Here is a 27,213-nt window from a genome sequence, read left to right on the forward strand (position 1 = left end):
TGCTAAATCTGCATCAAGTTACGCAAACTTTCTAACAGAAAACTGTTTGTGACTAACAATAAATGAACTCCGTTCTTAGTAAGTTAATTTTAAAACATAGATGATCATTCTATCTCCTTAGTTTTGGTTGCCAATGCAAATGAGTCAGAGGATTTGCTTGAGACACTGAGATAATTGTGTAACTCCACAGCGGAAAATGCCATTGGAGAGTACTTGCTGACCTCACAGTTGAAAAAAACTATTTAAAAGATGTGGAAACCAGATGTTTCAGTCACATTTCAGCCGCTGCTCTGAGAATTTATTGTGAGCAGCCCCTAACAGGCTGTTACTTCGCTACAACTGACGATATGATCATCTTAATTTACTTATTTCTCTTGCTATGGGAAGAGGCTCAAGGATGGGGATTCAAGGATGGAATTTTTCATAACTCCATATGGCTTGGTAAGAAACTTCACTCATGAGTTTCTTGTTGAGAATGTCAATTCTTTAAATCATGGAGAAGGAAATTAAAGCAGTAACTTTTTCTATTCTGTACAAGGCTGATGTTCTCAAAGAAAATGCTTAGGAAAGATAGCCTTTGGAATACACATGCTTTTTTTTTCTTAAGTGTTCTTGTCCTCTGAAAAGTAAAAATAGCATTTTATAAAGTGAACTGTTCAGTAGAAAATAGCAGTTAATATTTATATTCAGTATGAAAATACACTTTTAAACTTTTCAAAGCAGATGTAGTAGCACAGTGAGGAGTATTTCTTTAACCAACTAGAAACACCAATATAGTCTTTTGTTTTTGTCAATGCATTTGCAATCAGATTTCAGAATCATAACAGGTAAATTGGAGTATACAAAAATTTTATAATAATTGCTTCATGTACTCTGAGCTATAGTCTATATCTTAGTTTTTTCAAACATTTTGACTATTTTGACCAAGGCAGCTTGCAATACAGAAAAAAGTGAAAAATGTTTCTCCTTCTGAATGCATTCTTACCACTTTGATTCTTTCTGTTTGTACTATCCATATAAATACTTTTCTGACCCTTTTGTTAGACAAGGAAAGTTTTTTTTGTTATTTTGTTTTGTTAAATGTAAGGAATGACATAGGCCAAACAGTGAAGATAAACAATAGATCAAAAAAGGAAAATGCAGAAAATCCAAAACACCCCTTATGTTACAGTATGCTAAACAATACTTTAATTCTTATGATACAAATTGATATTGCTCTATGTTCATTATTGTGTTTAATAGTAAAAATAAATTGAATTTCTTGGGGAAAAATGCATAGATTCTTGCATAGAAAAAAGAAATAAAGAGAAGGTGAAAATAACCTAGATTTTGATTTTATGCTTGCTAAACAGCACAGTTGTAGAATATTTTCCCTTTCAGCATGTTTCTCTCTGGTAATAACTGCAACCATGCGGATTTCATTAAAAAGCCTAATTTGTAATGCACAGCCTTGCCACCTATTTTTTTCAGCTTAGCCCGTGAACTAATTTCATTATGATCCATTTGGCCAAGACAGGATCTGAAATTTAGTAGAGGAATTAGCCCATCTCTTTATTTTTGTTGTATACAGTCAAAGGTAGGAAATATGCTCATATTCGTCAGGATTTTTTTTTTAATGTCGTAAAGCTAGTAATTAAATCCATGCAGATAAACTTTGAAATGTTATCAAACCCTCTAATAATCAAGTAATTTAGAGTTGTCTTTTAAAGTGTCATTGTATGTTACAAAAATATAAACCTGGACAATAGATGTTCTGCCCCAGAGGCAGAGAGAAGCAAATTCAAATGTCTCTTAATGTATGCTACAAATCTGAGGGTCAGGATAATTGCAAATTGCTTCAATCTGGGGCAAATTATTGACCAGCCAGCCTAGCACAGATGTTTGGTTTATAGTTTATAGTTGGTTGGATCAATATAGTATTAGAAACCATTTAGAAAGGAAAGATAGTTGGATTAGAAGGGATACATCTGTTAGCAACTATCGAGAACAGGACACTTTAAATCTAGGGTGTCCCATCTTTTGCCTTCCCTGGGCCACACTGGAAGAAGAACAATTGTCTTGGGCAACTCATAATGTTTTAAGAAAGTTTACAAATTTGCGTTGGGCCACATTCAAAGCCGTCCTGGCAGGCCGCAAGTTGGATAAGTTTACTTTAAATTCTCTAGGTTATGGTTCCAATCTGGTAAAATGATAAGGTTGAAGTAAAGGATCCCTAAGGCTTATTTTAACTCTGGTATCATCTAATTTTAAAAATAGTACTTGAAACAAAACAAAAACAAACAACAGTTAAGGACAAGAAATTACAATCATTTTACATGGATCATAAGAATAAAAAATGCACAGATAAGCAATTATTTTTATTGTTGAATCTGAAAAAGAAGGGAAAGGAAGGCAGGATGCGGTGGTTCACACTTGTAATCATAGCACTGTGGGAGGCTGGGTTGCGCAGATTGCTTGAGCCCAGGAATTAAAAAGACCAGCCTGCGCAACACAGAGAAACTCTGTCTCTATAAAAAAAAAAATACAATTAACTGGGTGTGGTGGTGCATGCCTGTAGTCCTAGCTACTCAGGAGGCTGAAGTGGGACGATCACAGGAGCCCAAGAGGCAGACGTTGCAGTGAGCCGTGACCTCACCACTGCACTCCAGCCTGGGTGACAGAGTGAGACCTTATCTCAAAGAAAAAAAAACAAAGGAAAAGTAACATATCTTGAGCTCCTCCTATGGCCCAGAAGCTATCATTATTCCCATTTGACAAATGAGGAAACTGAGGCTTATCTGGTTATACAACTCCATGGTAGAAAGAGCAGTGGAACCAAAGTCCATTTCTACTGCCACCACTCACTAAAAAGAGAAAACATTTATTAAACAAATTTTCAGTTTTAATAAATGACTATTAACTAGATAAATTAATAAAATATTATTTCTTCTGAAAGGTAAAATTAGGATTCATTGTACAAAGGTCCATCTTGATAGCTCAAAATTCTGAATTGAGAAATATTTTAAATAAAACACCTTATTTAAAATTGTCAGGTACATACTCCAAGAGTTCTCTATTTGTTCATATGGCAACATACCAGGAAGTTTGGTGCTGTTAGAGGAACAACGTGGAATGTTAATATTTAATAAATTAAATAAAAAATTATAACATAAAAATTTTTTGCTATTTCTGTTATTATGTTATTACTAGACAAGTTTCAGTAGGTACCAAAAGTTTAAGAAAAATTACTTAGGGTGAGAGAAGGGAGAGGAACAGAGGTACTGGGTTTAATTCCTGAGTGATGAAATAATCTGTGCAACAAACCCCTGTGACATGAGTTTACCTATGTAACAAACCTTCACATGTACCCCTTGAATCTAAAATAAAAGATTTTTAAAAAATGAAAATTTACTGGGAGGAAAACTTAAAATTATTATTTTTTAAAACTGTTAATTCTTTTGTTTTGTTTTGTTTTGTTTTTTAAGACAGAGTCTTGCTCTGTCGCCCAGGCTGGGGTGTTGTGGCATGATCTCTGCTTGCTGCAACTCTGCCTCCCTGGTTCAAGCAATTCTCCTGCCTCAGCCTTCTGAGTAGCTGGGACTACAGGCGTGCACCACCACACCCAGCTAATTTTTTGTATTTTTAATAGAGACGGGGTTTCACCATGTTGGCCAGGCTGGTCTGGAACTTCTGACCTCAAGTGATCCACCCGCCTCAGCCTCCCAAAGTCCTGGAACTACAGGCATGAGCCACCACGCCTGGCCAAATCTCCATTAATTTTTTCTGTAAACATCACATTTTAATTTTGAAATAAAATATAAAGAAAATCAGTTTGAGAAAACTTTGTATACATTAATTTCTACAAAATTTGTTTTCAAATACAGGTCTTTTAATCTGTATACTCATGAAATATAATTTTTAACATTTTTAATGATTAACAACAATCTCTATTATAATACATAAGTAAGTTAAACACGCCTCCTGTATCTACCAAAAGCTTTGGTGTTCCTCTATTTCAAGATAAAGAAATTCAGAATATTCACTAGTGTCCAAGTTCCTTGAGGATAGAACCTGACCCACAGCACCTAGCAAAATACCCCGTGGTGTAATGCTCAAAGTAACTAAATTGAAAACTAGCGAAAGTTTAATGAGGCTTTGCCATATGAAGGACACTGGGCAGCAGGTACCTTTCAATGGAGAAACAACCTGACTGATGGTCCCGGTATTCTCTGACCTCCAGCATCAGATTGACTAAGGTCCTCTGTGTGTGAGTAACGGGAGTTACTATGTAATGTATAAGAGCAAGATCCTTAGAGTTCAGAAAAACAACCACCCTCTGTTACTGAACTATGGCAATGTCAACTTCAGTGTGGGGTGGAAAACAAAGAACTATATTTCTAATTCCCCTGGATTCATTTCCTGGTGCCAAGAAATATGTGTATCCTCACTGAAAATGGTCCTAAGGGTGGCTGATTGCACAGGTCAGGATATAGAGACTTAACCATAATGTCAGACTACATAGAACTATTAGAGCTAACTACAGAGCTAATGTTATGACTATTGTCCTGGGAATCTCTTCACGTTGTTTCTATGGTAGAAGGCACTCCAAACTCAAAACAATCCATTTAAACAGTGATCTATTGGAAGACAACTCATGTATGACTTAACACTGCCTAAAATATGTTGGGGAAAACATGTGAACTAAAAAAGACAAATCAGATTTTAAAATTGAGGCATTAACTGGTAGTTAGGTGTGTCCAGTTTTTTCTCTGCTGTGTTTGAATCTGTTTTTCTTTGCCCTAATTTAGTATTTGCTTTGGATCCCTTCAGATCTTTCCTCAGTTTTTGTTTTACCAAATTATTATTATTATTATTTTGAGACAGAGTCTCACTCTGTCGCCCAGGCTGAGGTGCAGTGGTACAATCTCTGCTCACTGCAAGTTCCGCCTGCCGGGTTCACACCATTCTCCTGCCTCAGCCTCCTGAGTAGCTGGGACTACAGGAGCCCACCACCACACGCAGCTAATTTTTTGTATTTTTAGTAGAGACAGGGTTTCACCATGTTAGCCAGGATGGTCTCGATCTCCTGACCTCGTGATCCGCCTACCTTGGCCTCCCAAAGTGCTGGGATTACAGGCACGAGCCATCACACCTGGCCTAAATTCTTAATTATATTGCATTAGTCAATTAGTCATTCTTCTCAATTGGATATTTTAGCTTATTTTTCTTCATCACTGTGAGCCTACATAATGGATCCATCTTCACTGGTTTCTTTTGCCTTCACCTTTTTTTTCCCCCATTGCTTACCTTGGCAAGTTTTTATGTAGCTTAAATCCAAAAGAAAGCCAAAACTTTATCACCTGTGGATAGTGTCGCAATACAATGTTGTATTAAAAACTTTATTTTAGGCTGGGTGCGGTGTCTCATGCCTGTAATCCTAACACTTTGGGAGGCTGAGGCAGGTGGATCACTTGAGGTCAGGAGTTCGAGACTAGCCTGGCCAACATGGTGAAGCCTCGTCTCTACTAAAAATACAAAAATTAGCGGGTTGTGGTGGTACATGCCTGTAATCCCAGCTACTCAGGAGGCTGAGGCAGGAGAATTGCTTGAACCCAAGAGGCAGAGATTGCAGGGAGCCCAAATCGTACCAGCCTGGGCAACAGAGTGAGACTCCATCTCACAAAATAAAAATACAAAATAAAAAATAAATAAAAACTGTATTTCAGGCTATCAGATCAAAAACATAATTTAGCCTGAAGTTTCTGTTTATGGCCCCAAATTCCCCTAAAATTCCCCCTCATTCATATTTTTCCCCAAAGATTCCTAACAATGAAAACTTAGCTACCCAAGGCAGCCAACACAGAAAGCTCTTTGGCAGGAACGATAACTGTTGTAATCTTCCAGCTGAGGCCACAGAATTTCCCCTGTTCCGTAAGAAGGAATAACAGTGCTTTTATGACATCATCTGATTTTACAGAACGAGCAGCAGGTGTGTACCACAGAGAAGCACGGTCTGGCAAATACAAGCTCACCTATGCAGAAGCTAAGGCGGTGTGTGAATTTGAAGGTGGCCATCTTGCAACTTACAAGCAGCTAGAGGCAGCCAGAAAAATTGGTAACTAATTTCACAATGATTTTTCTTCTTTTTCATCCTTGGAGGAAAAAAAAAATCCATCTTTCCTAAACCCTAGTAAGACTTCTTTCTCCAACCTCCTTCTGATATATCACTAAGCCCCTAGGACATCTTTGCTCTCTGACTTCTCCTATCCATCTGCCTAGAGTTGGCAGAAAGTTTCTAGTGTTCCAGCAACTTATGTGGGGTCTTAACCCAGTGTGATCTAATAAAATAAAAGTCAAAAGAAAATGAAAACCTCATTACTTCAATATCATTTAAATTTCTCATTAATTTCAATGCCATTGTTTTCGTTTTTAGTATTGTTCTATCTCTTTGACTTCTGAGTATGAAGGTTGTTAAATGATGCTATAGTACTATATTGAGTCTTACAAGCAAATTTACTTGGGAGAAGAAATATTGAATTTAGTGGCTTTTTTCCCCAGTTGTTTTACATTAAGTGGGAGAATGTATTTGTATTTCAGGATCAAAAGCTATAAGGAAAAGGAGAACAGGCAGGTCGTGAAATAGAAGCAGAAAGAAACTGGGAAGATGGTATCAGAAGACCTGGTGAAAATTCCAGTAATCAACTAGTGTTATATGCTTCTTTATACAAAAGTGGATTGCTACCATCTCTCTTGGCCTTTGGGGAGAATGGACCACTCCCATTCAGAACTCCTTTGCTGACTGGATAACGTCCAGCAAAGTTGATACATTACTCAAGAAAAACAAAAAACAGTGTTTTCTCAAATGCCCCATAGCCTCCCGAGATGACTGCTGGTCTATAATCACGGAGTGGCATGGGGCAAAGTAACTGAAATGGTAGAGACAAAGCCCATAGTCCATCCTGGACCTCTAGTAAAATTGATCTTGGGTGGCACTGACAGACACTAAAACAGCCTCTGAGGCTGAGCAAGGGAAACAGGGCTGAGCCTTTGTTTGAAACGTATGAGAGAATTTATCTTTATTCAAATATTTTAAAACATTACTAATATCTGGTAGGGTGCAGTGGTTCACACCTGTAATCCCAGCACTTCGGAAGGCTGAGGCAGGAGGACTGCTTGAGCTCAGGAATTCAAGACCAGCCTAGGCAACATAGCGAAACCTCATCTCTACAAAAAAAAATTTAAAAATTAGCCAGGTGTAGTGATGTACACCTGTGGTCACAGCTACTCTAAAGGCTGAGGTGGGAGGATTTCTTGAGCCCAGGAGGTAGAGGCTGCAGTGAGCTGTGTTCATGCCACTGCACTCTAGCCTGGATGACAGAGCAAGACTGTGTCTCTAAATAAATAAATAGGCCAGGCGTGGTGGTTCACACCTGTAATTCTAGCACTTTGGGAGGCCAAGGTGGGCAGATCGCCTGAGGTCAGGGGTTCGAGACCAGCCTGGCCAACATGGAGAAACCCCAACTCTACTAAAAATAAAAAAATTAGCTGGGCATGGTGGCGCATGCCTGTAACCCCAGCTATTCAGGAGGCTGAGGCAGGAGAATTGATTGAACCCAGGAGGCGGAGGTTGGAGTGAGCCGAGATTGTGCCACTGCACTCCAGTCTGGGTGACAGAGTGACATTCCGTCTCAAAAAATAAATAAATAAGATATTAAAAATAACTGACCCTGAAATAGAAATTAAATTACCACTTGAAAATATTTTTTTCAAAATTGATAATTTCAGAAATTATCTCATGGCATTCGATAAGTCATTTGTGAAAAGCAGCCAGCTCTGAACTTGGATTAGTTTCATACCCACAATAATTTGTAGTCTATTTGCATTTTTTTCAAGTAAGAGGTAGTTTTCTAGTAAAAATCAGAGGTTATATTTCATGTGTATTCACACTTTGTCTAATTAAGGAAACAATTTTCTCCCTTTTACATGAACTGGATTTGAGCAGTTAAGAAACTTATTGTTAGAAGTGACTATCTTTGCTAAGACGACTTTTGCTTGGCCAAGACAGTTTAGCAGTTTAGTCCGTAACTCTTTTTCTTCTTGCAGGATTTCATGTCTGTGCTGCTGGATGGATGGCTAAGGGCAGAGTTGGATACCCCATTGTGAAGCCAGGGCCCAACTGTGGATTTGGAAAAACTGGCATTATTGATTATGGAGTCCGTCTCAATAGGAGTGAAAGATGGGATGCCTATTGCTACAACCCACATGGTACGTTAAAAATAATAATTTCATGTTTTACAAAAACAGTTCCATGCTGCTAAGAGGTTGTTAAAAAAGAAATGGCTACTTTTTCCAGAAATAATTGAATTTGGTAATAATAATTACTACTAATAACTATAATTCATAAAGTGCTTATACTATACCAGACATTGAGTTATGTTCCTTCATCTATACTCTAACTTAATATGCACAATAATTCTTCAAGGAGCTATTGTTATACCTATTTTAGAAATCGGGAAATTGAAACTTAGAGATTAAGTAACCCCAAATCAGGAGTCAATAATGATCAGGCAGATGGGACTGAGAATTCAGATCTTCTCTGTGCCAGGGAACATCCCAGCCATGAAGAAAAAGAAAATAAAAAGCAGATTAAAAACTTGTCGCAGTGAATTAGCTAAAACAATGAAGTGATGCTACCAAATGTTAACTATTCAAAATTGTCCTTTCGATACAAGGGGGAAAAGGAGACAAAGTAAACAAATTCTTTCCCTAATTTCTTTTTGTGTATATATGCTAGTACTTCCAAACTAAGCAACTCTAATTCTATGGTTTAACAGTTACATACTGTATATACTAGTTATCATTACACAGTATATTTTTTCCGTGGTTTTCCATATTTTTTCCATGGTTGCTTACAACTAGGAAATAATGAGAAAATTAACTCATAATTACTATAAAGAATTATTCTTACGGCATGTTCTTGGAGAAACAGTAGGCTGTTCTTTTTGGATATATTTCCCCCAGGACAATGTTACAAAATATTGCAGTATGTTACAAAGTCTTCCTGGCATTTAGGATCATAAACATGTCAGACATGTCCCATTTGGATTTACCCTATAAGAAATTCCATAACACAGTAGGAGAGTTACATAGTGAGGTTCTAGTGTATTCTTATAAAATCTATTATTTAATGATATTAACATTTGGAGAACAGTTTCTCATGTCTGTAACTAACCTATATCTCAAAATTACATGTAGTCCAGGTAGAAAGATTTTTGCCTACAGCTACAACTAGTCTTAACTGAGACAAAATAGGAATACATAGTTAACAGTGCATTTATGTAACTTTAACTTTCAAGTCACTTTGAAATGCTTTAAGCTTATTTAGTCCTATACTATACAGTACTAATTTAGTGCTATATTTAGTTATGTCAATAATACGTATCTTCCTTTCCTCCCTCCCTCCCTCTCTTACATTTTCTTAAATATATTTATGCAGACCACTCTTTTTTTACTCTCAAGAGTAACTATTCCTTTCAAATATATTGTCTGATTCTTCCTTCACTTGATAAACTTTAGGATCTCTGAGCTTCTATTGGATAATTTCCATAGATTAAACTCTAGAGTCATTGAAGAAGTGCCAATGAAACGGTCCTTTCAGTATTTCATTGCCCTTTCATAAGAATATAATCCTAAATTATAAATTATTATAAGTTGCTTTCTTTTCTGAGAGAGGCTGAATACACTCTGGGAACATGTGTACAGAATCCTGGGAGATTTGTTTTTACCCAATTCTCAGTGCATTTAGCTCACTTTTGGATTTGGTGGTATGCTGACTATTTAGGATGTGGTTAACTTGAAGGAGACTTGACTGCCTGAACTAGCACTAGGGGAAGAGCTCACTGAAACATCACTGGAACAAAAAAAAAATAATGGCTTCAGAAAAATCAAGCAATCATTATTGATTAATCAATGTCACCAAGTTAGAGCTGATATTCCAAATAATAGATGAGGCAGTAACTAGATGTAATGTAAAATGTAGATCTAAATAAATATAGCAAATAGGCAGCCAAATTAGTTCAAGATTTGAATTTTTTCTAATTTATTAATATATACAACAAAGATTGGATGAGCAGAACAGGATCATAGAAAGGCTGGGGAGCACCTCTTTCTAGACATTAGACACTTACCTTATATGGAATAAAATTAACCAGGGCTTCTTCCTAGCTTTCTCTCTAGGTCATATTGCAAACCATTGATTCTGATGTAGCGTTTTTATTTTATTTTATATGTGTTTGCTTTTCTTATGACAAGTTATAACATTGAAATCTGTTAAATGATGAATGACTTGGAAAAAACAAACCTGAATAACTCCATCAAATCCTAAAATATTAGGATTAGGGTATTAGTTTAAAATCAGTAAAGGCAGTATACAGAATAATTATAAATTATTCCTTTTAAGTGGATTAGAGTGACTTTAAAGTTTCCTGCGATCATGAAATTGCATAATGATTTTCCAAACAGAATTTACGGGATCCATTATTCTAAGTGCTTGTGGCCCCGAAGACACATGGTGACACCACAGGGCAAAGTCCCTACCATCTTGATAGGGCTGTTTGTAATATAAATGTATATATATTTGTCAAAATACATAGACATAAGCCGGGCACCATGGCTCACGCCTGTAATCCTAGCACTTTGGGAGGTGGGTCGATCACCAGAGGTCAGGAGTTCGAGACCAACCTGGCCAACATGGCAAGACCCTATCTCCACTGAAAATACAAAAATTAGCCAGACATGGTGGCTCATGCCTGTAATCCCAGTTACTCAGAAGGCTGAGGCATAAGAATTGCTTGAACAATTGCAAAAGTGAGAGGAGACTGTGCCACTGCACTCCAGCCTGGGCAACAGAGCGAAACTCCATTTCAAAAAACAACAACAAAAAACAGGTGTGTGCACAAAAGACTTGTCATGTTATGCCTTAAAAGATAAAATAAAGCAAAAATTAATTACATTTCAATTGTTTTAATTTTAAAATTTATTTTTATTTTTATTTTTTTAGAGACAGAGTCTCACTATGTTGCCCAGGTTGGCCTCAAACTCCTAGGCTCATGGGATTCTTCTGCCTCAGCCTCCCAATTAGCTGGGACTAAGGGTGAGCATCACTGCACCTAGCCATTTTTTTCTTACTATATTTACTTTTTAAAAATTCATGGCTGGGCACAGTGGCTCATGTCTATAATCTCAGCACTTTCAGAGGCAGAGGCAGGAGGATCACTTGAGGTCAGGAGTTCAATACCAGCATGGGCAACATAGCAAGACCCATTTCTACAAAAAAAAAAATTACCAGGGCTTGGTGGCACATGCCTGTCATCCCAGCTACTCAGGAGGCTGAAGTGGGAGGATCGCTTGAGCCAAGGAGTTCAAAGCTGCAATGAGCTATGATTGGGTCACTGCACTCCAGCCTGGGTGACAGAGCGAGATCTTGTCTCAAAATATAAAAAGAAAAATAAATTCACAAAGAGTCCATGTTGATTTTAGATAATTTGGTAACTATTGATGAAAAAATACATTTATTCTTTAGCTAAAAGCATACATAATATACCATACATGCTGTATACTAAGACATTTAATATTTCATAAAAAGTAATAGATTGCTAAGAAATGTCACTTTTAATAGGGATAATGTTTTTCCTAATGCTTTGGGGTTTTTACGTTTTTTTTCTTCTCATTTCAGCAAAGGAGTGTGGCGGTGTCTTTACAGATTCAAAGCGAATTTTTAAATCTCCAGGCTTCCCAAATGAGTACGAAGATAACCAAATCTGCTACTGGCACATTAGACTCAAGTATGGTCAGCACATTCACCTGAGTTTTTTAGATTTTGACCTTGAAGATGATCCAGGTTGCTTGGCCGATTATGTTGAAATATATGACAGTTACGATGATGTCCATGGCTTTGTGGGAAGGTACGTGTAGGTCCCCATACAGGAAGTTAAATGAATGTCCAGTATTTTGTTCGATGCTTCTTTAATTTTTCCTCCACCGCCCCTATAATATTGATTTTGGAATAGTTCTACTCTCCTAAAGCACCATATCATTTTTCAACAAAGATTTTTCTTAGCTGGCTGCTACAACATACTTATTAAAGTAGTGAGAGCTGCCTTTTGATTATGGCTAAGTTGTAAGAACTAGTTAGTCTATTTTATAAATACCTCAAGATCTGACTAACAATAGAAGGAAGAAAGATATGTGAGTTGCAAAAATTGTTCATGTTTTTAAGTTCTAATTTCTTACAACCTTAAAAATGATTATAGGGCCAGGCACGGTGGCTCATGCCTGTAATCCACACCACTTTGGGAGGCCAAGGTGGGCGGATCACCTGAGGTCAGGAGTTCGAGACCAGCCTGGCCAACATGGCAAAACCCTGTTTTTACTAAAAATACAAAAATTAGCTGGGCATGGTGGTGGGCACCTGTAATCCCAGCTACTCAGGAGGCTGAGGCAGGAGAATCACTTGAACCCGGGAGGTGGAGGTTGCAGTGAGCCAAGATTGCACCACTGCACTCCAGCCTAGGTGACAGAGCGAGACTCTGTCTTAAAAAAAAAAAAGATTATAAATTCAGTAATTGTTGCCTTTCTTATTCCTACAAAGCATTGTGCTAAGTCTTATGGATGTAAGGTAAATAAGCAAAGTTTAACCCTTTCTCTCTTTAATATTTTCCTTTGGCTTTCCAGCATGCTAGAACACAACCTTTTTCTTCACATTCCAAATCTTTAATATACTTTGAATTTTGTGTGTCTTATGATATATTGCAAAATTAAAGACTGTACAATTAGGTATTTTATATACTCAGGTCCCCACCTAATAACCCATATTTTAGACTACCAAGTATCAATAGACTATCAGTTTTCAATTCGCTATTATACATGATAGTAATTTAACGGGAAAAAAATGGTAGTGGGGACAATTTAAAAATGACAGACTCAATCGCTTTTTATGTCGATTTTGAACGTGTAACTTAAATACAAAGAAAACCAAAGGCATTTCTTGCAAAAATGAATACTTTTTGAAGGGAAAGTATTTTTCGTTTTGTTTTCTTCTTTCTACTTTTTTTTTTTTTGAGACAGAGTCTCTGTCAGCAGGCTGGAGAGCAGTGGCACAATCTTGGCTCACTGCAACCTCTGCCTCCCGAGTTCCAGTAATTCTCCTGCCCCAGCCTCCCGAGTAGCTGGGATTATAGGCACCTACCACCATGCCTGGCTAATTTTTGTATTTTTAGTAGAGGTGGGGTTTCACCATGTTGGCCAGGTTGGTCTCAAACTCCTGACTTTAGGTGATCCACCCGCCTCAGCCTCCCAAAGTGCTGGGATTACAGGCGTGAGCCACCGCACCCGGCCTCATTTTCTTCTTTAGCTGACAGACTACTGCTGTAGAGAAAAGATAGTTTATAAAAATAGTTTGATGAAGACACAAAGTAGAGTTGGGGGAATTAAGAACAAAGTCCAGGTGGGCACACCTGTGGTCCCAGCTACTTTGAAAGCTGAGGCAGGAGGAGCACTTGAGCCCAGTAGTTCTGGGTTAGAGTGAACTATGTTGATGGGGTGTCCACACTAAGAGCAGCATCAATATGATGACCTCTCAGGAGTAAGGGACCACCAGGTTGCCTAAGAAGGGATGAACCTGCCCAGGTCAGAAACAAGCAGATTAAAACTCCCGTGTTGAGAAGTGGAAAGGGGCCTATGAATAAACACTGTATTTCAGCCTGGGCAATACAGCAAGATCCTATCTTATATAAAATTATAAACTACTGTTTTTAGGAGGTTTGAACAGACTAATTTATTTTTTGAATTTATATTATATAATTTACCTTTTAGGTAAATTTAGACTTTTCCTCTTGAATAAATTACATATTTAGAAACCTATAGGCCAGGCGCGGTGGCTCAAGCCTGTAATCCCAGCACTTTGGGAGGCCGAGATGGGCGGATCACAAGGTCAGGAGATCGAGACCATCCTGGCTAACATGGTGAAACCACGTCTCTACTAAAAAATACAAAAAACTAGCCGGGCGAGGTGACGGGCACCTGTAGTCCCAGCTACTTGGGAGGCTGAGGCAGGAGAATGGCATAAACCTGGGAGGCGGAGCTTGCAGTGAGCTGAGATCTGGCCACTGCACTCCAGTCTGGGTGACAGAGTGAGACTCCATCTCAAAAAAAAAAAAAAAAAAAAAGAAACCTATAAAACTCTTACCTTTTTATATGTGTAAGAGGGTTCCTTTCAAGTCATGATTCAGATAAAAATCAAATCCTTTTATACCTATAAGGTTCAAAATAATTTTTCCAGATTTAAATCAGTCTATCCTAGAATTCAAAATATTAATATCACCAACCATATGCCCATTCTTCTATAACTGTGAAGAAAACTTTATAAAATTAATTAGAAATAAATTTTTAAGGCTGGACACAGTGGCTTATGCCTGTAATCCTAGCACTTTGGGAGGCCGAGGCGGGCGGATCACCTGAGGTCGGGAGATTGAGACCACGCTGGCCAACATGGAGAAACCCCATCGCTACTAAAAATACAAAAAATTAGCCGGGCGTGGTGGTGGGTGCCTGTAATCTCAGGTACTCGGGAGGCTGAGGCAGGAGAATCACTTTAACCCAGGAGGCAGAGGTTGCAGTGAGCCAAGACGGTACCATTGTACTCCAGCCTGGGCTACAGACTGAGACTCCGTCTCAAAAAAAAGAAATAAAATTTTAATTTTTCCAAGTAGATTCAAATTACTTACTGCACAAAATTTTCTAGTTACACAAAGTAAAAATGCCACATATCTTTCCTTTAAAATCTCATTGGCTGGGTGCGGTGGCTCATGCCTATAATCCCAACACTTTGAGAGGCTGAGGTGGGAGGATCACCTGAAGTCAGCAGTTGAAGATGAGCCTGGCCAACATGGTGAAACCCCATCTTTACTAAAAGTACAAAAATTAGCCAGGTTTGGTGGTGCATACCTGTAATCTCAGTTACTCAGGAGGCTGAGGCAGGAGAATCGCTTGAACCCAGGAGGAAGAGGTTGCATTAGAGCCGAGACTGCGCCACTGCACTCCAGCCTGAGCGACAGAGCAAGACTCCATCTAAATAAAATAAAATAAAATCTCATAAATATTGTAAGAAGATTATTTCAAATAACAAACTTTAACTCCTATTCTCCCTTACAAATCCAAGTAAAATAACAATAGAAATTTCAAAAATTATGGAACAATGAGCTATTACTTAGAGGCTTAATTATTGGTAAGAGCCCCTTTACTAGCTGTATAATATTCATTTGTGTGACATCTCTTTTCCAAAAATTCCTTTTCAGATACTGTGGAGATGAGCTTCCAGATGACATCATCAGTACAGGTAAGGTTCTAAATTGAGGACCAAAACTATGATTTGTTTTTTTAGTGTCCCTGAAAGTGAAGGGACACTGTAAAATAGTAAATAGCAGTTATTATTAACTTTTTAAAGTTGAAAGAACCAAGACCAGATGCAGCTTGCTATCTTACAAAAAGAAAAAAAAAATTACTTAAAGATTTATGCCAACTGCCTGCACTAAAAAATGTGTAGATTCTTGTTCTTTGCAGAAAATGTAATGCGTCTGAGAGAGTCTTGAATCTGCAAATCCACAAGTATTGCTGTAGTTTATGATTTCCATAAATGTGCTAATAAAATAGCTGAAATTTTTCATTGATAAAGGGTTGAAGTAATTTATAAAGTCATTAAAAATCTTTGTCACTAAAACAACCTTACATCATATTCATTACATTTTTATCTTAGTACAGTATTCTCCAGAGAATGTTTCAAATAACAAAGTTCTGTAAGATTTAAATAGAATGTTACATGAGAAGAGGGCTCTAAGGTCAAATAAATTTGGAAAACATTGGGTTAAACAATATCAAACAGATTTCTTTACTGGAAGACAGCAGGGTTCTTTTAATATGCTAATCATGCATAGTAAATCTGAAAAGACCAGATATAATAGGCAGTGCTTTCCAAATATTGCCCCCTCATTATTTTCGGTGACTTTATTCCAAGAAATATACCTCAAGAAATGCCCTGTAGTCGCATAAATTTATCTTAATATGCAATATCACTCTTTAATTTATCCCATACTGCTATTTTCTGCCTAAAAAGTTCTTTCTTACATGTATTCAATATTTTATTTCCATCACCAGCACCAGCAGCTGGCATTTTTATGTATTCTATTTTCTCCCAAGTCATAAAATTATCACAATACTTCTGCAACTATAAACAATAAAACTACACTGAGTTGCAATTTCTGAGTACTCAGATACTACTAGTTAACTTACTCCCACACCCCAGCCTTTCAGTGACTCAATTCTAATTTATTCGTCATAACTGTAAGAGATGGAACTTCCTGCTCTGTTATTGAATGATTAATGCTTAAACCTTGCTAGTTCATTATTCTGTTACAAACTCCCTTAAGAAAGATAACCTATTAAATTAAACCATTTGCTTATCTCTCATTCCTTTCTTGAAAATATATTTTATATTAACAGACAGTTGAAAGAAAACATCTTATTGCTGTAGGAGGTAGTTGGGGGATGAGAATCCTATTAAACAAAGAAGTTAAAAAGAAGTCTAGGCTGGGCACGGTGGCTCACGACTGTAATCCCAGCACTTTGGGAGGCGGAGGCAGGCGGATCACCTGAGCTCAAGACCAGCCTGACCAACATGGAGAAACCACGTCTCCAATAGAAATACAAAATTAGCCGGGCGTGGAGGCGCATGCCTGTAATCCCAGCTACTCGAGAGGCTGAGGCAGGAGAATTGCTTGAACCCGGGAGGCAGAGGTTGCAGTGAGCCGAGATCGCGCCATTGCACTCCAGCCTGGGCAGCAAGAGCAAAACTCTGTCTCAAAAAAAAAAAAGTCTGAAATTTTACATTTTCCTTTTTTCTCTAAAATAGACAACTTACTCCAAACGTAATCAAATCAGTGGTGGGGTTTTATTGGCACAACTTCAAGAAACTGGGAAAAAAAAAACCCACACAATTTCTCATTCAAAGAGAAACAAATCAAGAAACAGAAAAGAATACAGTTAAACAAAAGAGCCAAAGATTTAGCAAAAAATCAGGAAGAGGACACTGATACAAAGTAATAGGAAAAGAAGGTATAGGCCGGGTGTGGTGGCGGCTGATGCCTGTAATCCCAGCACTTGGGAGCCCGAGGCAGGTGGATCATGAGGTTAGGAGATCGAGACCATCCTGGCTAACACGGTGAAACCCCATCTCTACTAAAAACACAAAAAATTAGCTGGGCCTGGTGGCAGGCGCCTGTGGTCCCAGGTACTCGGGAAGCTGAGCCGAGAATGGCATGAAACCGGGAGGTGGAGGTTGCAGTGAGCCAAGATCACACCACTGCACTCCAGCCTGGGTGGCAGAGCGAGACTCCATCTCAAAAAAAAAAAAAAAAGAAAAAGAAAAAATAAGATAAAGTTAACATAAAATCCTATCAAGCATAGGCCTGGCACAGTGGCTCACGCCTGTAATCCCAGCACTTTGGGAGGCTGAGGTGGGTGGATCACCAGGTCAGGAGATCGAGACCATCCTGGCTAACACGGTGAAACCCCATCTCTACTAAAAATGCAAAAAATTAGCCGGGCGTGGTAGCGGGAGCCTGTAGTTCCAGCTACGTGGGAGGCTGAGGCAGGAGAATCACTTGAACTCGGGAGGCAGAGGTTGCAGTGAGCCGAGATGGTGCCACTGTACTCCAGCCTGGGCAACACAGTGAGACCCCATCTCAAAAAAAAAAAATCCTATCAAGCACAATACTATTTCTTTTTAAATATATGCTTACTCAACCTGGGGTATAGATTACAAAACAAAAATAGAAAATAAAGACATTGGCCAAGCATGGTAGTTCATGCCTGTAATTCTAGCGCTGTGGGAGGCCAAGGTGAGAGGATTGCTTGAGCCTCAGGAGTTTGAGGCCAGTCTGGGCAACATGATGCAACTCTGTCTCCACAAAAAAATACAAAAGTCGGCGGGGCACAGTGGCTCACACCTGTAATCCTAGCACTTCAGGAGGCTGAGGCAGGTGGATCAATTAAGGTCAGGAGTTCAAGACAGCCTGGCCAATATGGTAAAACCCCATCTGTACTAAAAACACAAAAAATTAGACAGGTGTGGTGGCAAGTGCCTGTAGTCCCTGTTACTCAGGAGGCTGAGGCAGGAAAATCGCTTGAACCTGAGAGGCAGAGATTGTAGTTAGCTGAGATGGCTCCACTGCACTCTAGCCTGGGCAACAGAGTAAGATTCCCTTTCAAAAAAAATTTAAAAATACAAAGTTAGCCAGGCATCTTGATGTGTACCTGTAGTCCCAGCTACTCAGGAGGCTGAGGTAGGAGGATCACCTGAATCCAGGGAGGTCAAGGCTGTAGTGAGCTGTGATCATGCCACTGCTCTCCAGCCTGGAAGACAGAGTGACATCCTGTCTCAAAAAAAAAAAAAAAAAAAAAAAAAAGAACCTGATATTGTCCATAATCCTACCACATTAATAAGATATATAAAAGTAAGCATGTGCCTACTCTCCTCACCTCTCCATCCCAGAAAGGCATTTGATAACTCTGTACTGACCATCCTTCCAGATGTTTTTCTATTATACAAACATTATATACATGGATACTATGGACATATTTCCAAGTCAGAGTACGATATTTAGATCATTCAAATTCTTTTTCCTGACTGCCTAATAGGTCACTGTGTGGATATACCATAATTTGTCATGTACTAATATTTAACATTTTGAGGTGTTTTATTCTGATTTTTTTCTTTTGTTATTCAACATTTCAATGAACATTTTAAAACCTCTGTCTTTACTAAGTAATGCTACTTAAAAAAAAAAAAAAATAGATTCCTTCAGTGCCAATTTGCATTTCTTTTTCTTTTCTTTTTTTTTTTTTTTTTTTTTTTTTTTTGAGACAGGGTCTCATTCTGTCACCCAGGCTGGAATGCAAGGGCACTATCATGGCTCACTACAGCCTCAAACTCCTAGGCTCAAGTGATTTTCTCGCACAAGGCTAATTTTTGTATTTTTAGTAGAGATGGGGTCTTGCTGTGTTGCCTACGCTGGTCCTGAAGTCCGGAATTCAAGTTGTCCTCCTGCCTCAGCCTCCCAAAGTGCTGGGATTACAGGCGTAAACCAACTTGCCTGGCTGACTCCCAATGTACATTTTCTTCTATTTTTTTTTTAATAAGGCCTGTCAACTCATACCTAACCAATTTGCATTTTAACCAGCTGAATATTCTCTGAATTATCTCACAATAGAAGAGCAAAAAAGTATCATTAATAATCTAAGTTGAATTTTTGGTAGTGTCTTTGAACACATTTTTAAATGTCTATTATCCCTTTGAACATCCCTTTGAACACCTATTCTTAGGTGTTCAAAGAATAAATTTCTTGCCTATTTTTCTTTGGCACTTTTGTCTTTCTCTTTTTTATTTCTAGCAGCCCTTTGTATATTAGAGATATTAACCCTATTTTCTCTCAGTCTGTCTCATGCAAAAATTTTTTATATATATTTAGGCAAATCTTCCAAACATGGGAAAACAGCAGTCTGAGAATCAGAGCATGAACTTGGAAACCAGACTGCCTGTGCTCAAACCTGACTCTGACCATTTAGTTCTGTGGCTTTGGGCAAGCTACTTAGTCACTCTGTGCCTCAGTTTCTTATCTTTAAAATGAATATTTAAAAAGTATCCCCCTCACCTCACAGTGTTGTTTTGGGGGTTAAATGAGTTAATAGATAAAAGCACGCATTAGGAATGTATATACTCTGCTTTTGTTTATATATATTTGCAGCTCATGCCTGTGACCCCAACATTTTGGGAAACTGGAGTAGGAGGATCACTTGAGCACAGGAGCTTGAGACCAGTCTGGGCAACGTAGTGAGATCCTGTCTCCAAAAATAAACAAAAAGAAGTCCTTTGCCTCCTGAAAAAGATATAAATATTCCTATATTTTATGTTATATAATAAAGTTTTTCCTCCTTATTTAGCACATTTTGGTCTTTATATGACGGTAAAATGTGTTTAGGTACTCTGTGCAAAGTAGGAGTCTAACTTCGTTTCTTATAAATGTGAAACTTGTTGCTGTGACATCATTTAGTAAATAACTCATCCACCCATCACTGGTTTGACCTGCCTGCCATTCTCCTGTAATTCAGTGGATGTTCCTTCTATGAAGAGTATCTTTTATTTATTTTTTTTTTTGAGATGGAGTTTTGCTCTTGTTGCCCAGGTTGTGCAATGGCACGATCTCGGCTCACTGCAACCTCTGCCTCCCGGTTCAAGTGATTCTCCTGCCTCAGCCTCCCGAGTAGCTGGGATTACAGGCACACGCCACCACGCCTGGCTGATTTTTTGTATTTTTAGTTGAGACGAGGTTTCTCCATTTTGGTCAGGCTGGTCTTGAACTCTCGACCTCAGGTGATCTGCCCACCTTGACCTCCCAAAGTACTGGGATTATAGGTGTGACCTACCAGGCCCAGCCCAAGAGTACCTTTTAAATACAACAGAGAGGCCAACTCGGTGGCTCACACCTGTAATCCCAGCACTTTGGGAGGCTGAGGTGGATAGATCACCTGAGGTTGGGAGTTCGAGACCAGCCTGGCCAACATGGTGAAACGCCGTCTCTAGTAAAAATACAAAAAATCAGCCAGGTGTGGTGGCACGTGCCTGTAATCCCAGCTACTCGGGAGGCTGAGGCAGGAGAATTGCTTGAGCTAGGAGGCGGAGGTTGAGGTGAGCCGAGATTGCGCCACGGCACTCTAGCCTGGGCAACAGAGTGAGAGAGACTCCGTCTCATTCAAAAATAAATAAATGAATGCAATAGACAAAATTTCCTGTAGGACAGATTGGAGGACCGAAGAAAAAAATACAAACCTCTCTTACCCTGCTCCCTGCAGCAGTGCAGCCACAGACTCTTCAGCTTGAGAATCGACCTCTGAATTCTGGGAATCTTGTTTATGAATTCTTATATTCTCCTATGAGAATGAAGAGTCTTTGAATTGTCAGCCAAATCAAAGGAGAGTAACATCTTTGTTCTTTTGTCTCCTTCCCCCCAACAGGAAATGTCATGACCTTGAAGTTTCTAAGTGATGCTTCAGTGACAGCTGGAGGTTTCCAAATCAAATATGTTGCAGTGGATCCTGTATCCAAATCAAGTCAAGGAAAAAACACAAGTACTACTTCTACTGGAAATAAAAACTTTTTAGCTGGAAGATTTAGTCACTTATAAAAAAAAAAAAAAAAAGGATGATCAAAACACACAGTGTTTATGTTGGAATATTTTGGAACTCCTTTGATCTCACTGTTACATTATTATTAACATTTATTTATTATTTTTCTAAATGTGAAAGCAATACATAATTTAGGGAAAATTGGAAAATACAGGAAACTTTAAACGAAAAAATGAAACCTCTCATAATCCCACTACATAGAAATAACAAGCGTTAACATTTTCATATTTTTTTCTTTCAGTCATTTTTCTGTTTGTGGTATATGTATATATGTACCTATATGTATTTGTATTTGAAATTTTGGAATCTTGCTTTATGTACAGTTTTATATCATACTTTTTAAATCTTGAACTTTATAAACATTTTCTGAAATCATTGATTAGTCTACAAAAACATTATTTTAAACAGCTGTAAAATACTCTATTGATATGAATGTTTTATACATTATTTAAGCGTATCTCTATTGTTGGAATTTCAGGTTGTTTTCATAAATGTTGTTGCAATAAATATCCTTGAACACACATATTTGTGCACCTCTCTAATTCTTTAAGACAAGGACCTGGAAATAGAATTACTGAATCAAAGGTTAATTAAAATAAAATTTTCTGTTTTGATAGGCAAAAATGAGGCCTCACTGTAGTTTGAATTTGCATTTCTTTATTCATGAGGTTGATGGTTATATATATATTTTTGTGTGTGTGTGAATTATTTTTCCATGCTTTTCACTATTTTTAAAAACTGGTATAATATTCTCTATTGATTTGTAAGAAATTATTATATATGTCCATGTTTGGCATATATGCTGCAGTTTAATTTTTAGTTTATAGTTTGTCTTTTACTTTTATGGTTTTTTAAAATATATCAAATGTTAAAATTTATTTGCTGTTATACTTGATTTTCTGAGGTCTCTTTTCTCATATGTTTAGGACTGTCAAAAGACAAAATGACAACAAATTTAGTTTTAAAGATCTTAATTGGCTTTTATTTGCAATTCTAGAATCAGGCACCTCATTTTTAAAATAGAAAGTGTTCTGATGAGCTGAACAGAGGCGGCTGGTTTTATTGATATAAAAGAGATGAGAGCAGAAACAGAAAACAAAAAGCAGACTGGTTGTTTCAAAGTTACTTTTCTTATAAAGGTTAAAGCAGAGGCAACTTCCTTATCATGCCAGCAAAAACTGGTCTGTTTGAGGGTTTGGCTATTATCTCTCTGTGTCTCTTGGTTTCTTGGAAGGTCAGATAAACAACTAATTTCGGGTTGATGGTGTGAAACTTTAGCATGAGTGACTCCCTTTTGGTTTGGTCTTTTAGGCCTGGTGCAGAAACTAAGTCCAAACCAATGACCTCCTGTAACTTTTATTTAAGAGAATAAAAATTCCTATTATAAGATATGACGTGTATTCATCTACATTTTATTTTTGTGTTGTCACTTCACCTTTTTAGGTGTTACTCTGTGTATGAGGGGTGTTGGGGCTCAGATGATATACCAAACTATGACACTTTGGAATGCTGAGTACTTTTGTGTCTGGAATTCGTGGGTTCTTGGTCTCGCAGACTTAAAGAACGAAGCCGCGGATGCTCGCGGTGAGTGTTAAACAGTTTTTAAAGATGGTGTGTCCGCAGTCTGTTCCTTCAGATGTTCAGATGTGTCTGCAGTTTTTTCCTTCTGGTGGGTTTCTGGTGTTGCTGACTTCAGGAGTGAAGCTGCAGACCTTTGCAGTGAGTGTTAGCGCTCTTTAAGGCGGCACATCTGGATGTGTCCGTTCCTTCCAGTGGGTTCCTGGTCTCTCTGGCCTCAGGAGTGAAGCTACAAACCTTCCTAGTGAGTGTCACAGCTCATAAAGGTGGCATAGACCCAAAGGGTGAGCAGCAAAAAAATTTATTGCAAAGAACGAATGAACAAAGCTTCCACAGCAGAAGAAATGACTCAAGCAGGTTACCACTAGCTGCCGCAGGCAGCCTGCTTTTATTCCCTTATCTGACCCCACCCACATCCTGCTGATTGGTCCATTTTACAGAGAGCTGTTTGGTCTATTTTACAGAGAGCTGATTGGTCCGTTTTACAGAGAGCTGATTGGTGCATTTACAATCCCTGAGCTAGATACAGAGTGCTGATTGGTGCATTTACAATCCTCTAGCTAGACAAAAAAGTTCTCCAAGTCCCCACTAGATTAGCTAGACACAGAGCACCGGCTGGTGCATGCCTTTACAAACCTTGAGCTAGATACAGAGTACTGATTTGTGTATTTACAAACCCTGAGCTAGACACAGAGTGCTGATTGGTGCGTCTACAATCCCTCAGCTAGACTTAAAGGTTCTCCAAGTCCCCACTAGACCCAGGAGCCCAGCTGGCTTCACCCAGTGGATCCCACACCTGGGCTGCAGGTGGAGCTGCCCACCAGTCCTGAGCTGTGCACCCACACTCCTCAGCTCTTGGGCAGCAACAGCGAGCGGTGCTTATTGCTAGTCGGGGAGGTTTGGGCTGCGCAGGAGCCCACAGCATGGGGGAGGCTTCAGCATGGCTGACTGTGGGTCCCGAGCCCTGCCCCGCTGGGAGGCAGCTGAGGTCCGCAGAGAATTCGAGCGCAGTGCCGGTGGGCTGGCACTGCTGGGGGACTGAGCACACCCTTGGCAGCTGCTGGCCCGGGTGTTAAGCCTCTCACTTCCCAGGACAGCGTCGCTGGCAGGCTGCTCCAGTCGGGGGCCTGCTGAACCCACACCCACGGGGAACTCCCTCTGTCCCACTAGCACAGCCTGCAGACCCGGATCCCGCCGGCGCTTCTCCCTCCACACCTCCCCACAAGCAGAGGGAGCCAGCTCCCACCTCGGCCAGCCCAGAGAGGGGCTCCCACAGTGTAGTGGCAGGCTGAAGGGCTCCTCAAGTCCCAGCAGAGTGGACCCGAGGCCGAGGAGGCTCCGAGAGCCAGGGCTGCTAGCACATTGTCACCTCTCACTTTGAACTAAAGGAGATTGGAAGGCCTCAGAAGCAAGATCTCTGTGACCTTCTCCTTCCCTGTTCCCTCTTGCCCCTCTTCCTCTTCCAAAGCAAGTCATAGAAACCAGAATTAACTGGGTGCAGTGGCTCACTCCTGTAATCCCATCACTTTGGGAGGCCGAGGCAGAGTATCTCTTGAGCTCAGGAGTTCAAAACCAGCCTGGGCAACATAGCAAGACCTCATCTCTATGAAAAAAATTTAAACATTATCTGGGCATAGTGCCGCATGCCTGTCATCCCAGCTACTTGGGAAGCAGAGGTGGGAGGATCACTTGGGCCCAGGAGTTTGAGGCTGCAGTGGAGCTATGATTATATCACTGCACTCCAGTCTGGGAGACAGAAATCCTGTCTTTAAAAAAAAAAAAAAAAAAAAAAAAAAGCAACCAGAACCAGAATTCCTCTTCCTCAAGTCTAGTTATAGACTCCTCTACAAAAAAGCACGCCATAAAACCTAGAAAGGTCACTCTCTTCTCCTTCTCCCTGGAATACCCTCATTCCAGAAGAGTCCTGCCCTACACCCAGAAGGAAGGAGTGCTACACAGAGAGGCCAAGAAGAATCTAGACGGACAGGCCTTGCTGGGCCTCTCAACTTGGTCTATTGCCATCAATAGATTTGTCCAATCAACGATTTGTCCAATCACATTTCTACATGGCTGTCTATTCTTCATGAAACCTAAATATAAAAATACAATTTTACTTGGGTACTTGGGTCTTTGGGTCTTCATTTCTGAAGGCTCCCATGTCACATAAAATTTTGATTAAATAAATTTGTAATGCTTTTCTTCTGTTAGCCTGCCTTTGTTATAGGAGTGTTGGCCTTAAGATGATAAGGAAAGGTATCACACCTTTCCATCCCTAAACAGGCAATGATTACCATTTAATTAAATTAAACAAAAATGCATGTGCCTGCCGGGCTCAGTGGCTCACGCCTATAATTCCAGCACTTTGGGAGGCCAAAGTGGGTGAATCACCTGAGGTCAGGAGTTCAAGACCAGCCTGGCCAAAGTGGTGAAATCCCGTCTCTACTAAAATATACAAAAATTAGCCGGATGTGGTGGCAGGCGACTTAATCCCAGCTAATTGGGAGGCAGAGGCAGGAGAATCATTTGAACCCAGGAGGCGGAGGTTGCAGTCAGCTGAGATCGAGCCATTGCACTCAAACCTGGGGGATAAGAGCAATACTTCTCTCACAAACAAACAAACAAACAAAAAATGTATGTGCCAAGCCCTGTTCTAGGCACTTAGGGAACACCAGAGAACCAAAGGAACAAAAATCCCTAGGTTTGAGGAGCTTATGTTCTGGTGGAGGGAGAGAGATAATAATTAATATACATAATAAATAAACTACATATTAAATGTAGGTTAGAGTGCTGCATTATAAAGTACTGACCCTGTGAGATCATCAGTGACCTGGATGGGCAGTTTCAGTGGGGAGGAGTCAAAGGCCCAGCTGAAGTGTGTGAAGAGTGAACTAGAGGAGAAAGGAGAAGTATTGGAGACAGTAGGTCTGGCTAACAAGGAAGTGGTAGCTGTAAGGAGGGTTGTGGTAAGGAGAAAACAGAAGGGTAACAGAAGAAAAGCATTACAAATTTATTTAATCAAAATTTTATGTGACATGGGAGCCTTCAGCTGTAAGGAGGAAGTGGTAGCTGTAAGGAGGTGTAAGTGGGTTGAAAGGAGCCTTTCTTGATGAGAATGAATGAACTCAGCTGGGAGAGCTGCTGGGGCCATTTCTTTGAGTCCATGTAGTTGTGAGGCCCCTGGCAAAAAAGTATATGACACTCTCCAAAGAGGGAGCCTGGAGAGATTATAATAGAGGAATCGGCTGACTTAAGAGAAGCACTCAAGGAATGGTGAATCACAGGGTGCTCACCAAGCAGGAGGACCATGAAGAAGCAAAATCAGGGGCAGTTATATGAAATCAAGACAGGGAGCTTTAGCCACAGGAAAGGGTTGCCCAACCAAAGCTGGAAAAGAGCTTCTGCCAACCCAAGGCTGTGGGGAGAGAGGGAGGATAAATACCCCAAAGTCTCCCTCCTCCACCCTTCTCTGTCCTACTTGTACCTCCCATTGTCTCATCCCAGCGGAAGTCAGAATGCAACGAGATCTGGTTGATGCTGCACAGAGATCAGCTCCAGGGCCCAGAGCAAGGAGAAGGTAGAGAACAGATCTGGAAGAACAAAAGGAGGACACTTAGCACAGTGGGTGAGAGGAGACAGTATCTAGTGCACAAATAAAGGGACTGGATTTAGACAGGGACATGGATAATTCACCTGCAGGAGGGACTCTTAACCTTTATATATACCATAAATTCTTTGATGGATGAAATTTCTGGATGCTTCTCAGAATAATGTTTTCAAATGCATAAAATATAAAGGAATACAAAGAAAACTAATTATATTAAAACAGTTATCAAATCATTGGGAAAAAGAATCAAAGCCAGGTGTGGTGGCATATGCCTATAGTCCCAGCTACTCAGGAGGCTGGGGCAGGAGGTTGGCTTGAGCCCAAGAGTTTGAGGTCGCGGTGAGCTATCATGCCTATGAATAGCCCTGCTGCACTCCAGCCTAAGCAATATAGTGAGACCCCATCTCTAAAAACAAACAAACAAAAACTGTGATACATTAAAGCATGTGTTTATTTATTAATGCTGTATATAAGATCTAGCAGTGGGTCTAGTAATTACCATAATTTCAAAGTAGACTGAGTATAGTGGCTCATGCCTGTAATCTCATAACTTTGGGAGGCCGAGGTAGGAAGACGGCTTGAGCCCAGGAGTTTGAGACTAGCCTGGGCAACATGGAGAAACCCTGTCTCTAAAAAAATGAGCTGGGTATGGTGGCATGTGCCCATTGTCCCAGCTGCTTGGGAGGCTGAGGTGGGAGGATCATTTGAGCCTGGGAGGTCAAGGCTTCAGTGAGCTGTGATAGTGCCACTGTACTCTA

The 27,213-nt window shown here is 39.6% G+C and overlaps 1 protein-coding gene across 1 annotated transcript; it reads left to right on the plus strand.

Annotated features, from left to right (window-relative positions):
• Nucleotides 1-256: 256 nt before the first annotated feature.
• Nucleotides 257-21,794, plus strand: TNFAIP6 (TNF alpha induced protein 6). Its single transcript, XM_007964957.3, has 6 exons — nucleotides 257-441; nucleotides 5,957-6,094; nucleotides 8,083-8,244; nucleotides 11,714-11,942; nucleotides 15,333-15,373; nucleotides 21,103-21,794. Exons 1-6 carry the CDS (start codon nucleotides 348-350, stop codon nucleotides 21,270-21,272), a joined length of 834 nt encoding a protein of 277 aa, XP_007963148.1. The 5' UTR covers nucleotides 257-347; the 3' UTR covers nucleotides 21,273-21,794.
• The last annotated feature ends 5,419 nt before the right edge of the window (nucleotides 21,795-27,213 follow it).

The sequence above is a fragment of the Chlorocebus sabaeus genome, chromosome 10, assembly GCF_047675955.1.
Source record: "Chlorocebus sabaeus isolate Y175 chromosome 10, mChlSab1.0.hap1, whole genome shotgun sequence".
Classification (NCBI taxonomy): Eukaryota; Metazoa; Chordata; class Mammalia; order Primates; family Cercopithecidae; genus Chlorocebus; species Chlorocebus sabaeus.

Excerpts from the sequence above, each read along its gene's own strand:
- TNFAIP6 (XM_007964957.3), top strand. The coding sequence starts at position 348 with ATGATCATCTTAATTTACTTATTTCTCTTGCTATGGGAAGAGGCTCAA. Across the intron at positions 8,245-11,713 it reads CTATTGCTACAACCCACATG|CAAAGGAGTGTGGCGGTGTC; the intron begins GTACGTTAAAAA and ends TTCTCATTTCAG. Across the intron at positions 15,374-21,102 it reads AGATGACATCATCAGTACAG|GAAATGTCATGACCTTGAAG; the intron begins GTAAGGTTCTAA and ends TCCCCCCAACAG.